General features: G+C 39.5%; 1 protein-coding gene across 34 annotated transcripts in view; it reads left to right on the top strand.

Annotated features, from left to right (window-relative positions):
• The window catches only part of PTPRD (protein tyrosine phosphatase receptor type D), a 1,589,668-nt gene that overhangs the window by 1,443,403 nt on the left and 131,220 nt on the right, over positions 1 to 15,045 (top strand). For 19 of the 34 annotated variants that reach the window (XM_083185941.1, XM_083185944.1, XM_083185945.1 and 16 more), the window contains 2 exons: positions 11,497 to 11,685; positions 14,872 to 14,889. In XM_083185941.1, the coding sequence (XP_083042067.1) occupies positions 11,497 to 11,685; positions 14,872 to 14,889 (207 nt within the window). The remainder of the gene's footprint in view (positions 1 to 11,496; positions 11,686 to 14,871; positions 14,890 to 15,045) is intronic. The other 15 variants (XM_083185946.1, XM_083185947.1, XM_083185975.1 and 12 more) reach the window with 1 other exon arrangement.

Raw genomic sequence — 15,045 nt, forward strand, 5'->3', positions numbered from 1 at the left:
ACATTGTATACAGCAGTGGTGGCCAACCTGTGGCTCTTGAGCCTCATGCGGCTCTCCCCCATGTAAAGTGCGGCTCCTGCTCCCACTGCTGCCCGCCGCCCACCGTCTGTCCCAGTCCCCCCTGCTGCTAGTTCACTGAATCCCTTCTCCTTCTGAGAAATTTGCACTGTGGGGGCATAGCAGTTTGTGGCACTGTGGGGGCATAGCAGTTTGTGGCACTGTGGGGGCATACCAGCTTTTTGGCACTGTGGGGGCATACCCGGCACCGTGGGGGGGCATATGTGCATCTGGCACTATTGGGGGCATATGTATATATGGCACTGCACTATTGGAGGCATATTTGTATCCCACCCAAGGGGTCAAAATAGACTACGCCCCTTTTTTTGGCGCATGCGCCTTTGGCGCGCGCATGATGTCGGCTCTTTAGCTTGACTACCGATATTTTTCGGCTCTTTACCTCTGACCGGTTGGCCACCCCTGGTATACAGCTTTGAAGACTCAGTTGCACACACATATACAAGAGTCATATACTTATAAAATTGATCAGCACAGTATCCTTGTGTGTCCAAGTCAAGTTTTGTTGCAACACACTTGCAAAAAAGCTATCCAATGCTAAAACATTCCCATGAGACATGGCATGCCAAGAGGGGCTGATTGACACGACTGCGGCAAACCCCAAATAATCTGGTAAATTGGCCCCAAGGCATGACAAGGCATGTGGTAGAAACAGCAACCACATCAGACTCTCTGAAGCTGTAATATTCACTTGTGGATCAACATATAAGTCAAGTGTCTAAAAGTAAACTGTTTCATAATTGCTCTGCCATAGTTTAAGTCTATACATTTCTAACTTTGTAATATATAGAGCATTAAAGTGGAGGACAATTTACATGTGTTTTTATTTCAACTCGCATTCATTTCCCCGGAATCTCATAACCAGATTCAGCCCTCATCCATGGAATAGAATTTTCATGTTTAACCATCAAGGATTTGTAAATAATCATATGAGCCTAAAAAAATAAATGCTTCATCATATAAAATGTTATCCAGAGGATAGGGTTTGTTAGATTTGACTTGTCTGCATATTATTAATGTCACAAAAATGCTGGTGTAGTGAGGAAATAGTGACTTACGCAGCATGTAACCGCCGGGAAAGCCAAGTTATTTCTGCAGTTTGTTCCACTCATTTAAAACATATCAGTAATGTGTCCTATGGGCTTAGGTAAACCTAATTGAGAATTATAGCAGTTGCAAAAGTAGGTATTGGCCACCATTACCTCAGAGCTAAATGAAAATAAAACGTGTTTAGTGCAAGGAGAGGGAAGGAAGAGTATTATAAATACACATTCTGAACTTTATTTCAGCGTGGAGTAATCTCATTTGTGAAAAGGTCATTTGTATAAACTTAGTCACAATGTACATGCACACCACTTATATATTGATTTTATATTGGTGTTAGGCTTTAATGCAGAGACATGCATACTTTTTAGTTGATTTGTCATGTTATGGAAATGATTTTAAACTGAGGGCCACAATGTATTGTCTCACAGTTAGTCTTCTAACAGGTTAGCCTTTATTCTTATAAATAATGAATTACTATAATTATATATACATAATGTGCCTCCCCAACTCATATTATGCCCACACTTGATAATAAGCCTCTTAAGTATTCCCTCTAATTCATACTATACCAACATCTATGTCCCCCTAGCTTATACTTTGCCACACAGTAGTGCCCCCACTTAATTATATGCCTCCGAGTAGTCCTACTGATTTATAATATTGTAATAATCTGTGCCTATAGTTCATAGTATGTCTCACTTTAGTGCCTCCAACCAGTAATATTATACACAAATGATTGTTTTAATGTTTCCAACCAGACATATGCTTGAACGCAGCATCACCAAACATCTGTACCTTAATTTCATAATATGACATATAGCACTATCCACAATTAATTTGCTACTGTTATGCTGTTACACTAGCCTAGCCATTCTCTAATCTCCTGCTTGCTAGGTCTTCACCTGTAGCAGCTGCAGTATGGATGGTGTTATGGTTAGCATTACTGCCTCACAGCACAGGGTTCGATTCCCACCATGGCCCTAACTGTGCTCCGGTTTCCTCCCACAATCCAAAAATATACTGGCAGGCTAATTGGCTCCCAACAAATTAACCCTAGAATGTCTGCGTGTGCATGTACATGTGGTAGGGAATATAGATTGTAAGCTCCACTGGGGCAGGGACTGATGTGAATGTTCAAATATTCTCTGTACAGCGTTGCGGAATATGTGTGCGCTATATAAGAAACTGGTAATAAATACATGTCGACAAGGAGATTATCAGAGGCTGGCCAGGGGCAAGGAAGGTACTGGAGTAGACAGGGACAGAGAAGGAAGGACCAGACACATAAAACAGATAAGGAGTAAGAATTGGCTGAAACACACCTCTGTCTGCGACTGGCATGGGACCACTAAATTTTATACACAGAGGTATATGTAACACATATAAATACTGTGTACTGTACCTCAGACCAGGTTGTTACAAGTGCATATGAAGACACATGCTATGGCATTGTCCTGACAAAGCCGAGATGCAATCTGAAATTGCAGCACATGGAGGGAATTGGAGATCGGCACTTGAAGAGGTTCAAGCCCAACCCCATTGCCTCCTTTCAGACTACAGGGGGTGTTGTTGCACAAACCACCTAATTTCTAACTCTTGGGGAAATTCATTTACTGACAATGATCTTGTCCACTCAAATTTGCACAACACTTGCTGCACATTACGGCAACAGGATCTGGCACAAAAGTATTGACTCCTTATAGGGTAGTGAGGACTTTTGTGCAAATTGGCAAGTCAAAGGATGCAAGATGGGCTGCCTTTGCCAGCATTGAAATGCTGTGGCAATGGCAATTCACATCCTTCGCTGGCAATATATTTCTTGTTTAATCTATTCTCAGCATGCCGCACAATGTACTTCCCACTGTTTTACACAGCGGGCACCCTTTTAGAAGACTGTGGTCAGATTGCAGTAGATGGGCCATAATTTGGATGCCCTTGCTTTAAGACAGGAATGGGGAACCTTCAGCCCTCCAGCTGTTGTTGAACTACACATCCCAGCATGCCCTGCAACAGTTTGACATTGGCCAAATAGAAAAACTGTAGCAGGGCATGATAGGATGTTTAGTTCAACAACAGCTGGAGGGCTGAAGGTTCCCGGTCCCTGGGTTATGGGCACTTATATGTTTGGTTCTATTTATTAGCTAAATGGGATATAAGACCTCTGGCTGTTGCTTACTGGAATATAATTGATAAATGACAGTTAAAATCTCGGGCTCACAAGTTAGTAGGCTAGTAACAACTTTTTTTTGAATTTCATAAATGCATCTAAAAACATTAATAGCAATAATTGGGTAATCATTGTTTTATCAAAGTCAGTAGTTGAAAAAAATGCTAATAGAAAATACGGTTTGTGAATTTGCCAAGGTACTAAATTCTGCTAATGAATACAGCACATTTTAGTTAATGGGAAGCAGTAACAATTTTTTTGCAACCCTTTCATTTCTGGGAATTCAATAATGAACAGTTGCACAGCAATGAAATAAAAGATAATAATGAAATATTGAACAATGGCCAAAAGCAACTGATTGGAGAACTCACCATGAGAACTGACTATTAGTATAATTCAATTTGGTTACACAATCTGATTAGGTGCTGTAGGCTATACTATATTCCTGAACTGTCAGTCACGGCAACCTAAAAGCCTTTACATGTTTGCTGTTCCTTTCCCATGTGCCAAGGGCAGACACAGACGCTAGATTGTTAGCAGGTTCTTCTGAACTTGAATTGTATGTACAACAAAAAGAGAGAGAGGGAGAAAAGATGACATCAGCTCTTTGGCGTGCATTACAGAGCTGGTATCCGTGATACAGTGCATGACTGCTCTCTGAATAGAAGAATACTCAGCATCATTAGGAGAAGCTTTTCTTGGCTCATGGAAATCTCTTCCTAATAATAATAAGAACAATGCACTTTGTACACCCAATATTTGAGCCACATTATTGTGTTTCTTTATTGTCATGAAGAAATGATGTTTGCTAAATTTGCTACAAATAAGTACAAACCTTATATTTACTTTTTTGGTCTGTAAACACCCATTTATTACTTATAGCATAAAACAATGGGCGGTATTCAATGAGGCTGATTCGCCATGTTTTTATGGCGATTTTTTGCTGGAAGGCGAATTTCTGACTAAAACGGTGAATCACCCTATTCAATGACCAGATGGAGAATACATTTCAAGGTTTTTTTTCGCCATGATTCACCGAGTAGCAATCTCTATCTTTTTATGGTGAAGTGGAATGTGAACTTTTAAAATAAAGTGTTTTGTTTTTTACATTTGGTGTCAAAAAATCAGGAATTTTATTCTGAGGAGGGGCATGCTATTTTTATTCATGTGCTGTAAGCACATGAATATATATTTAATAAAAAAAAAATATATATATATATATTTTTTTTTTTTACACAGACCAGCCAGCAGGGGGCCGGAGCCGAGCCGCTCATTAGATATTCATATATTCACTGCACCCGATCATTACATATGCATGATCGGGTGTAGTGAATATACCCGGTCCCCTGCTGGCACCCCCGGGGGGCAGCCTGTGCTGCCTGGCACCCGGGGAGCCCACCTCTCCCAAACGTTCTGGGGCAGGCAGGGAGACTTCCATCTCCCTGCCTGCCGCCGTCCTCAGGCTCCCTGCGGCATCGCCGCAGGATTTAAAATTCGCCAGTCAGGGGCAGTGAGCTCCTGACTCGTTGAATACTGGCGCCGGCGAGGCTCCGGAACGCAGCGAGCAGTGGCGAATGTGCAGCGAATCCTAAACAGGATTCGCTGCACGTCATCAGTATTCTCATTGAATACTGCCCAATGTCTTGTTCGCCAAGGTACCTGTCTACTGGAGGTCTAAGAACTGATGGTCAACAGTGTCTGCCCAACTTACAGTAAATGCTTAGAATAAAAAAAATCGAATTACTAATTCCTGTGCAGTAAAAGCCCTGAAATAGTCACTAGACTACGCCACCCTGTGCAGCTCACTGGTGCCGGGTGTCTGTCCTGCATGGAGTATTTAGGCTTGGCGTATGCAGTCACATATTTATGTGAAGCTCTGTGCTACTCTGAGATATGCGAACAGGAAGTGTGGCCTGTCTCTGACAGATCTCTTGCACCTAGCGTGAGGCTGGTGCAAGTGCAGATACTAATAATGATGGATGCGGTAGCCCAGCTTTTGGCTTGTAGATGCAAAAACCCCACATTAGCCCTATAGATTTTCACATTAGTATATGTTAGTAAATCAGGATTCTGAGCCTGCCTTCACATGCAGCCACTTTGTGTGCGTGAGAATTATCCCCACAATCTGCACACATGAAGCACAGCTATCTTTTGCAAGCTTAAATGATACTCTTTTTTCAACATACTGGATTTTTACAAGTGTCCATATGTCCTCTTTACCAGTGTTGGACTGGGGCATGAAGGGCACATCTTGGGAATGAGGTGGTAGGTGTGTTCTGTCTCCAGAGGGGGTGTGACCAGCCGCCACAGAGATTTGCCTAACCATTAGAGAGGGCATAGACTGGACCCTTGAAATCCCAGAGCCTCCAGCTGGGACAGTGTGCAGCATGTGCGGTCATGTCACTCTCTGACAGAGTATTGTTTGCTTTACTTACCCGGTACCCATAGATGGTCCGTTCCCGGACCGTCCGTTTTCTACTATGCGATGCGCGCTCCCGCGCATCACATAGTACGGTACAAAAAGTATGTGCTGCACATACTTTTTGTACTAGCTAAACATCGTATCGGATCGCATTGCATGCACTAGGCATGCACTAGGCATGCGATCCGATACAATGTGTGCTAATTAAGACCCAAACGGATCCATTTAACGGACCGTGTATGGACCCCTTCAGTCTGAGGGTGTGGACATCTCAGGTTTCATATTTATTTATTGTAATGTGTGACTTTTGATCTCAGTTTCAACTTTTTCCTGTCCACTTCTATATCTGAATGTATAAACTCCTACACGTGTCCCTCCATCTGACTCCTAACAGGCTGACCTCAATATACATTACTAGCATCCTTATTGAGTTTCTGTATTTATTTTATGGTTTTTGTTAGTGCATAATGAGCTGTATTGCCTGTCATGTTTATGGAATTACTAAGAGCCATTGATTAAGTTAAATATTGTTTGTGTTTTAGTAAACTAATATAAAGGTTTCTTTTACTAACTTTTGCCACAGCAGCAGGAAAGCCATATACAATATATTCTATACCGTTCTTGATTTTACCTCCACCGCTTGCACATACGATAATAAATAAGAACACTGTATTCTATTCCAAGGTATCCACACACTCTGTACTTTTCCTCTGTGCTACATATTGATCATGCCCAGTTCATAATAGCAATGATATAAGCTTCAGCTAGCAGAGATGTTGTAATCTCAGTGACGGCCAGAGTAATACTGTAAATTACAGTGTTTTTCCCCAGCATCTCTCCAGTGGAGCCTAAGAATAATAGTAGGGTTATAACTTGTATAGAGAGAAAACCAGCGTTTGTAGGTATTTCTTGGAAAGACGATAGGCTATAAGTATATAGTGAAACCCTTCCTACTGTCTTCCAAAATACATTATATTATATATGTGATGCCGCAAAAGCTAGTCTAAAAAGCACTATTCTTATCAGCTGTCAGAACAAACAGCATCTATAACCCCTCTAATGTAAAAGGGGTTAATTACCTCAGGTAACTCCCCCTTTATCTGCTCAGCACTATGTTTTGCTGGTTGCCGCTCCTGTGGGACTCTGTGGTAACCACCTTATTACTTCTTACGAGAGGGAGAAAATGTTACATATACTGTTAATTATATTTCAAAATAAATGTACAGTCCTTTATTTTGTAAAACTACACTTTTAGAAACATGAATTGTAAAAGGAGAAAATATCAGTGGTGGCAACTATAAAGTACCATTCCTAATTCTTGCCAACTATCTGCAAACATCAAGGAGATTCCCACAGACTAATGAAAGTATTAGACACCCTCCCACATCCAGCCACAACATTGGGAGAACTCCACAAAACCTTTCATTTCGGAAATGCTCTGACCCAATCATCTAGTCTTCGCAATTTGGCTCCTGTCAAAGTTGCTTAGATCCTTACACTTGCCCATTTTCCCTTCTTTCAACATATCAATTTCAAGAACTGACCGGTCACTTGTTGCCTAATATAGCCCACCCTTTGACAAGTACTGTTGTAGTGAGATTACCAATGTTATTCATTTCACGGGTCAGTGATTTTAAAGTTATGGCTGATTGTTGTACAGGTTGAGTATCTCTTATCCAAAATGCTCGGGACCAGAAGAATTTAAATAAAGGGTTATTCCATATTTTAGAATATTTTTATATTTCAATGATGTATCTTGAGGTATCTTGCATTTATGTTGTTAAAAACACATCATTCACATGAAATGCACACAAATATATTGTATTTGTGCATAAAACAAGGTTTCAAAACATGAAACAAAGTTTGTGTACAATCTCAGATACTGAATTTGAATGCCAAGCAATGATTTGCTTGTAGATATTAAGTGCCAGTTACATATCATGTCCCCAGTAGTGCTGTCACAGATGTCCATGTATGGTTTTTGAAATAATTTGGATAACAGATATTTGGATAAGGGATACTCAACCTGTTTATATAGAGGCTAGCACAAAATAAACAACATTTATAGCGTGATTATCAATATTATCCTATTACAGCGACAATGGTTACTTTTTTGAAATCACTACTGCTCACTATTCTTTGTATTTTTGTCATTTTTATACAAATGATTTGCAGCGCAGTACATATAGCACACATTAGAACAATACAGGGTACACAGAACTTGACATTACAGTAAGTGAAAACAATCAATTAGCACCAAATGTATAACATTTAACAAAAATTCTCACTACACAATACAGCTGAAATGTAAAGAAGCAAAGAAGTAATTGGGATACTACTAGTGGCAGGCAGCTGTTGGCAGAGATGAATGGTTTTGAGCGAGAGGGGAAGCGGGTATAGACTGTCAGTGAGTATGAGAGAGCTGTGATTTAAGTGCTAGAGAAGAGGGATGTGAGAACAGGAGGGAACAGGGCCCTTCTCCAAGGAACTTACAATTGTATATGGGTGTGGTATAGCACACCGACAGTCGGAATTCTGACAGTCATTAGCCTGCCTTCCGAATCCCAACTGCCAGGACTAAGACAGCGGGGCGAGTGCAACAAATACTCTTGCTGGCTCGCTGCGCTCGCCGCGCTGTCGGCACAGTCGGGATTCCGACATCGGTGTAGCGACTGATGGTCAGTCATCCGGCACTCGTTTGCATACGATTAAAAAAATCCCAGTGTCCTAGTATCAAGCTCATTAATATAAATTTGTGAAACACACCCCTCAACAATCAGCGCACGCATTACTATATTTAAAAAAATCTTCATTTAACATTGTGAAAGTTCTTTACCACTTGCCAAATTATTGTAACTTCTTTCTCTGGTAGTTGCTCCCATTCCCATTAAACTAGTGACTAGTGACAAAGTTGTTTATTAATTGCTAATACACTACCTACAGAGATAAACATATCTATTCTATGAGATAATTATTGCAGTTACACATTGTATTGTTCTACAGTTCATTTTATGCTGATTACTGGAATTATTGCCAAATACCTGACAGCCGCATTGGTAATGTGCCACAACTGTCAAAGTAAAGCAGCTTTGGCTATTTAAATCTCTTATATTTAGATTTTTCCCATGAAAGAGAAATGAAAAGTATTTATGCAGATAAAATGTCCATAAGAGGAATGGATTAAATGTAATTGTTGGAAATAAACAAACCAAGAAAAAAATAACAGCTGGAAATGTTTTACATAATGGGGTCAAGTAAATTAGGAGTGAGTTTGTATTATGAAACTCACATATTGTATGTCATGTGAATGCGCCCAGAAAATGCAAGATCCAATTAGAAATACACATTTTTTGGGCTTGTGACGAAGTTGTGTGATTTTTATAGAAAAGCAAACTGCAAGAAGTGCATGAGCAAGAGGGGAAACCATCCTGCACCCCAAAAATTAGCAGCGGAACCATATAGAAGGCTAATAGTTACCATAAGAAATGCACTGGAGGTTATTCAGAGGTGTACAATGGATGATTTATTTTATTAATCATGTAAAAACAACACAGCATGTGCTTTTCAATAAATTAAGTATTTCTATAATTGAGGTTACCAGGGCCGGTGCAGGTTTTTTTTCACACCCTAGGCAAAACTACAACTTACTGCTCCCACCATCCACACGCTAATACCGACTTTCCAGAACCTCAGGTGAAAGTGTGAAGCTGGCGTCTTAGAACACAGATTCTGGAGCCTCAAGGTAGCATCCTAAAGCGACCTATTGATATAGCCGGCTATAGGTGTTACGTTTGGGGTACAGTAAAATGCCTGTAAAGTAATTTATGAATGTATTTATTTATACAGGTTTGCAAACAAAAAAAAATTAAACTTCCATCTACAAGTAGTTCTAATACCCCTCACCCATCAATGCGACACCTTACCATACATGTCACGCATCATATAACCCATTATTGAACTTTTTGAAGAAATTCACTTGAAAAAGGACATGTCTTTATTGGGAAAATTATGCAATTTCAAGTGCATGATTAGTCATTGTGAGGGGTGTACCAGAGGGTCCCGATATATTTACCGTAAATATAGATTTTCACCTGCTCAGGGGGATGCAACACAAACATATGTGAATTTTCTCACAAAAAGCAATGTGCATTTGGAATTGAACTGCAAATGCAATTAGCGGTGTGAGAACAGCTTGCAGGACCCAATTCACACCTAATTGAATCAACCCCATTGATTGCTTTTATTGTGTAGGGTAAATATGGCAAGAACCTGCGTGTGCACATTTTTCTTGAGCAAATTAGCATTACTTCTACACATAGATGTCATCATGTATGCTAGAATTTAAACAGATGCTGTATTTACAAAGACCACTTCCAAAGATATATATATTTTTCTCTAATTTACAATTTTTTCTATTTGGCTCTGTAATATTTAACTTGTTAAGTAAAATATCTATCAAATCATGAATAGAGGTACTGTAAATAGCCAATTAGCTCTTTCAAACAGAGGGTCAGATGCACTAAGCTTTAAAAAAGATAAAATGAAGAGTGATATGCGAATCTTTGCAGCCCAGCGATCAGGTAAACTCTACTCTGTCAGAGTCGCTCCTGACCCCTGTGCTTGCCTGCAGATGCATTCACAGCTGTACAGAAAGGGGGAATCCATTTGCAGTCACTCACTATTTACTGCATTCCCCTGTTTGCAACCGCCAAGGAAGTGTAGACATACTTGGCACTGTGATGGCCGTGGGGAGATCGAGGCTGCGTCTGATGTCATACCTATGTTTTTCAGGGGCACTCCCAGAAAATGTTGAGTTGCAGCCCACAAACAACTTCTGGCTGTCAATCATCTTGCGAACGGGGGACCTTGGCATGTGCAGGGCTGCAAATTTGCAGCCCTAAGACTGGGTCTGACTCAGGCCCTTAATATGGAATTGAAATAGGAAATATGTTTAACATACATAATTTAAAAAACTATGGTTTTAATTCAGTTAAGCAAAAAAGCAAAACATGTTGTGCCTGGAACAAACCATGCTGCTATGCAAGGGGAGCAAATACGTTTATATTGTTAATGTGCAGGGTAAATACTGGCTACATTTCCATGCAGCCCACAGATGAAAGACTGTTTTCATTTGACACTGCAATTTAAATTTCAGTTTAAAACACCCTACTCAATTCTAAATCTCTATGCACATATTAAATCTCTTCCACCTGCAGTGCAACATGGTTTTGCCCATTTGCATGCTTTTTTGCTTTGCTAACAAAGCTGAATCAGACCCTGTTTACTTGATCAATACACAGGATGTTCCTAATAGCTGAGAATTTACCTTAGAATACATGTAGGATCATCTATCAGTGTAAAATAAGAAGTGAGGTGGATATGGGGGGAGCATATTGTTACTTTCACATCGTAAATTGAACTTGGACATGGGTCCGTCCTGGCATTTTTCGAGTTGAAGCTCCTCACAGCGACCTGGCAATAAGCCATGACATCAGGGGGTGGGGCAGAGCGGTAGTGGGTCATTGGGGGTGGGGGAGGAGGCAGCCTCCTTCCTATAATGTGAACAGGAACCCCTCTATTAACCCCAGTCGGATTGCCAGGTTGCTGGACCTGGTATTTTTAAAAAAAGGCCCTTTCACACCGCATAGTGACCTGGGTTGACCTGGCAAAAACCTGGGTGGGAGCCAGATTATTTGTGCAATGTAAATGGCGAATAAATTAGTTGTTTGGCAGCAGAAATATGTGCTTCTGATTATTAACTTTTTTTGTTTGTTGTTATTTACAGAGGACCAAATTCCGTCAGGTTTTCCCACAATAGACATGGGACCTCAGTTGAAAGTGGTTGAGCGCACACGTACAGCCACCATGTTATGTGCAGCCAGTGGAAACCCTGATCCAGAAATAACTTGGTTTAAAGATTTTTTACCAGTGGACACCAGCAACAGCAATGGTCGCATAAAACAGTTACGCTCAGGTAAGGTCTCGCAGTCTCTAACCCCAAAAGATTTTTCTCTCTCACCTGTTTGCTTTTATTTGTAGGTAAAGAATTTTCTTCCTTCTTCTTTTCTGTCGTCTAATTTGGTGTGATTTCCATGTCTGCGGTGTGTCCTTGGCCTATTCCAAAGTCTACCTGTGTGCGGGGGTGTGTGTTTGTGTGTGTTTGTATGTTTGTTACGCAACTTGTGTTTACTCTTCATTTCCCACTGCTGTGACTGTACTTCAATACCTTTCATTTATTTTATCGCTTCAATGCGCTATTTGACAGATCCATTCCTCTTACTTTGTTTTACCTTTCTACTTTAAGTTCAACAAACCTATTTCAACATTGTACTTCATTCAAAAATCAGAAGGAGTACATTTGGAAATTCCTCTTATAAACTACTCAATAGACCAATCAATCCAAATTATTTCTATATAATATTTTATACACTCAAAGTCTCTAAACCAAAAACTAGATTTTTTTTCTGTTAGGCTGTAGCCTGTTGTAATGGAAAGTCAGACCGACTCCACTAATCCTTAACTGATGAGATAACGGATATAATCAAGTTTTCTGCACACTTAATAACACCTGGGTCTAATGAAGCCTGTGCTGGCAGTAAGATCCAGATCTCATATCTGTCCCAAAGCTTATTGCGTTATAATTCTTACTGTATCTGGCTTAAACCTTTTATTTGCTAACCCCAAAGTTCAACTTTTTACCCTTTAATCACTAAGGTGCCTGTTCCAAGCGATAATTGCTTTCCAGCCATTCTTCACATTAAAGTATCTTAATTCTTAATTCCTCGAAGAAGAAACCAATAGGAATTCACTGCTTAAACCATTAAATAAAATAAAAAATGCAATTGGATTGACTTATCACAATTGTATATGAAAGTATAGTAAAATTATATGTACAACACGACGCAACATACATTTATAATCATACAATAGGTTATCACTGCAATTATCCCCAATTGATTTGCTGTTAGGGCTGTCTGTTCCTATTATGCCAATGAGTGCTGGTGAACAGTCTCTAGAAGCCAAGAAACAGAGCATACTGTATAGTTACCATCCGCCTTTCAAGAGGATAAACTGGTAGACTCTGTGCATCTGAGGTGATTCCGTACTTATCTGGAGATGGATGAATAACACCATGTGACCGCATGAAAACCCATTCGGTTTTCTTACTACCAAGCCTCCCTATCACAACATTATGTGACCGCATGAAAACATATATGGTTTACTTACTACCAAGCTTCATTTTCAGTCGACTTTGATACAAAGCCTAGTTTGCATTCGATCACGTGAGCGCTTTACACCAATGTCCCGGCTTCTAGCCGTACAATATAGGAAGTAACAAGATAATGTTATCCAGATAAATGTTTCACTATATAAGGTCATTTTATTTAAATTAATTTTCTGAGTTTCTCTTTCTGTATTATTACTAATACTATGTACTTTTATATCTGTGTGTATTGATTGGATTGACTAATTAACAACATGTGTTGATCATGTGACCTATTAGTAGATTATACCCAATATGGTTAGATAAGGATCTACCTTTGATAAAGCCGGTTTAAGCAGCGAAACACATCAGTACGATCAGCTCACTGCTTAATACTGAACCCTGAATACATAAAGACTGCCCGAACTAGGCCTTGGAATATTTGTTGGACACTCTGGATCTAGGAAGCCTTCCACCTTGCAGTAGCGCTAATCTCTTCATAAGGATAACATATACTGGACTCTATTTTACGTCATCTCCTCGAGTGGCTCACTGGTAATTCATCCATCTCCAGACAAGCACGGCATCACCTCAGACGCACAGAGACTACCATTTTATCCTCTTGAAAGGCAGATGGTAACTATAGGCCCTGTATCTTGGCTTTTAGAGACTGCATAATAAGAACAGACAGCCCTAACAGCAATTTGGTTGTGTATAATTGCAGTGATAACCTATGGTTTTTAAATGCATGTTTTGTCATGTTGTATATGTAATTTTACTATATTTTAATATAAAATTGTGAGAAGTCAATCCAATTGCAATTTTTTTTTTATTTAATGGTTAAAGCGCTGCTTTCCTATTGGATTTCTTTGACATATCATACAGGACTAACTATCCTGTTTTTCAGAAGCAGCTTTGTAAAACAGTTAGTGTCTAAACGCCCCTTTTCTGACCCTCAGCCCTAGAGGGGGTCACTCTTTTCCTTTTTAATTCCTTAAAGAGCTTATCCACAAATGTAATATATGGAAAGTTTTGTATACAAACCAGCACTAAACATCATAGATTTCTAATTGTTCAATTGCCTCTTTCCTAAAAAAAGATCCTGGCTTTCTGCAGTGTCCTGTGCTTTTCAAACCGTCTTGTTTAGTGCTTACCTGATTGTTGTCAGCAGAGCCTGTGTATACAATTTTTTCTAGTGTAACATATCAATTAATATTCAAACTGTAATAAAGTAGATTTATAGAACTTTAACAAGTACCAAACTATAAAGAATATAATAATATGTTTATGCTGTTTTTCTTCTCTCCGTATTTAAATCTACAGAATCCATTGGTAAGTGCTTAGTCCTCCAGCGCACTTCCCCCCCACAAGTCTTCATACTTAGACCTGCCGTAGTATTCTCAATACTGTTAAAATGCATGGCATGCATTTTACTACTATGAGTTAGTGTAGTCACAGACCTTTGTAGTGGTGCACACACCTTCACAAAACTATCGTTGTTGTAGCAAACCTAGCCAACACCTTTCTTCAATGAGTTGTCCTTTAGCTTCACTTATCCTAAAATAGTTGCCATACCTTGACCTGTACCACAGTGTTTGTTACCAGTTGTCCTTCACGTATCCTTTAGATCAAGATGAACACAATGTCCTGAAACTCCTATGAAATAAAACTACCTTGAAAATATATTTTGAGGCTTAAAAAAATAATATCCACCCCGTCCCCACTAATTCATTTTGTCTGTAACATTTGGAGAAGTTCAGTGCCATTTTGGGTCCTCTGCTCTTTGTAGTACAGTGCAATAGCACTTAGGACCTACTTCCTCTATTCAATATATTCCTGTTATCCTTTTCTAATCTGTAAGTCTAATTTAATTCTTCTTCCAAAGCCTTAGCCTCCTTCTTCTGGTACTAATGATTCTTCTTTCTAATCTTATTTGCATTCATATTATCCACCCAGGTGGTACACCAATAAGAGGTAAGACCGCTGAACTAAGAGTCACAGAATGATCTTACTCATTCTTTTTTTGTCTTTTCATTCTTCTTGTATCTGTTCATCATCATTTTAAAAATGTAATTTTATTACATATTATTTTATCACTTTCTCATGTGTCTTTTTCATCTTTTCTATTTT

This window comes from Crinia signifera, chromosome 1, assembly GCF_055691185.1.
Source record: "Crinia signifera chromosome 1, ASM5569118v1, whole genome shotgun sequence".
In the NCBI taxonomy this organism is placed as follows: domain Eukaryota; kingdom Metazoa; phylum Chordata; class Amphibia; order Anura; family Myobatrachidae; genus Crinia; species Crinia signifera.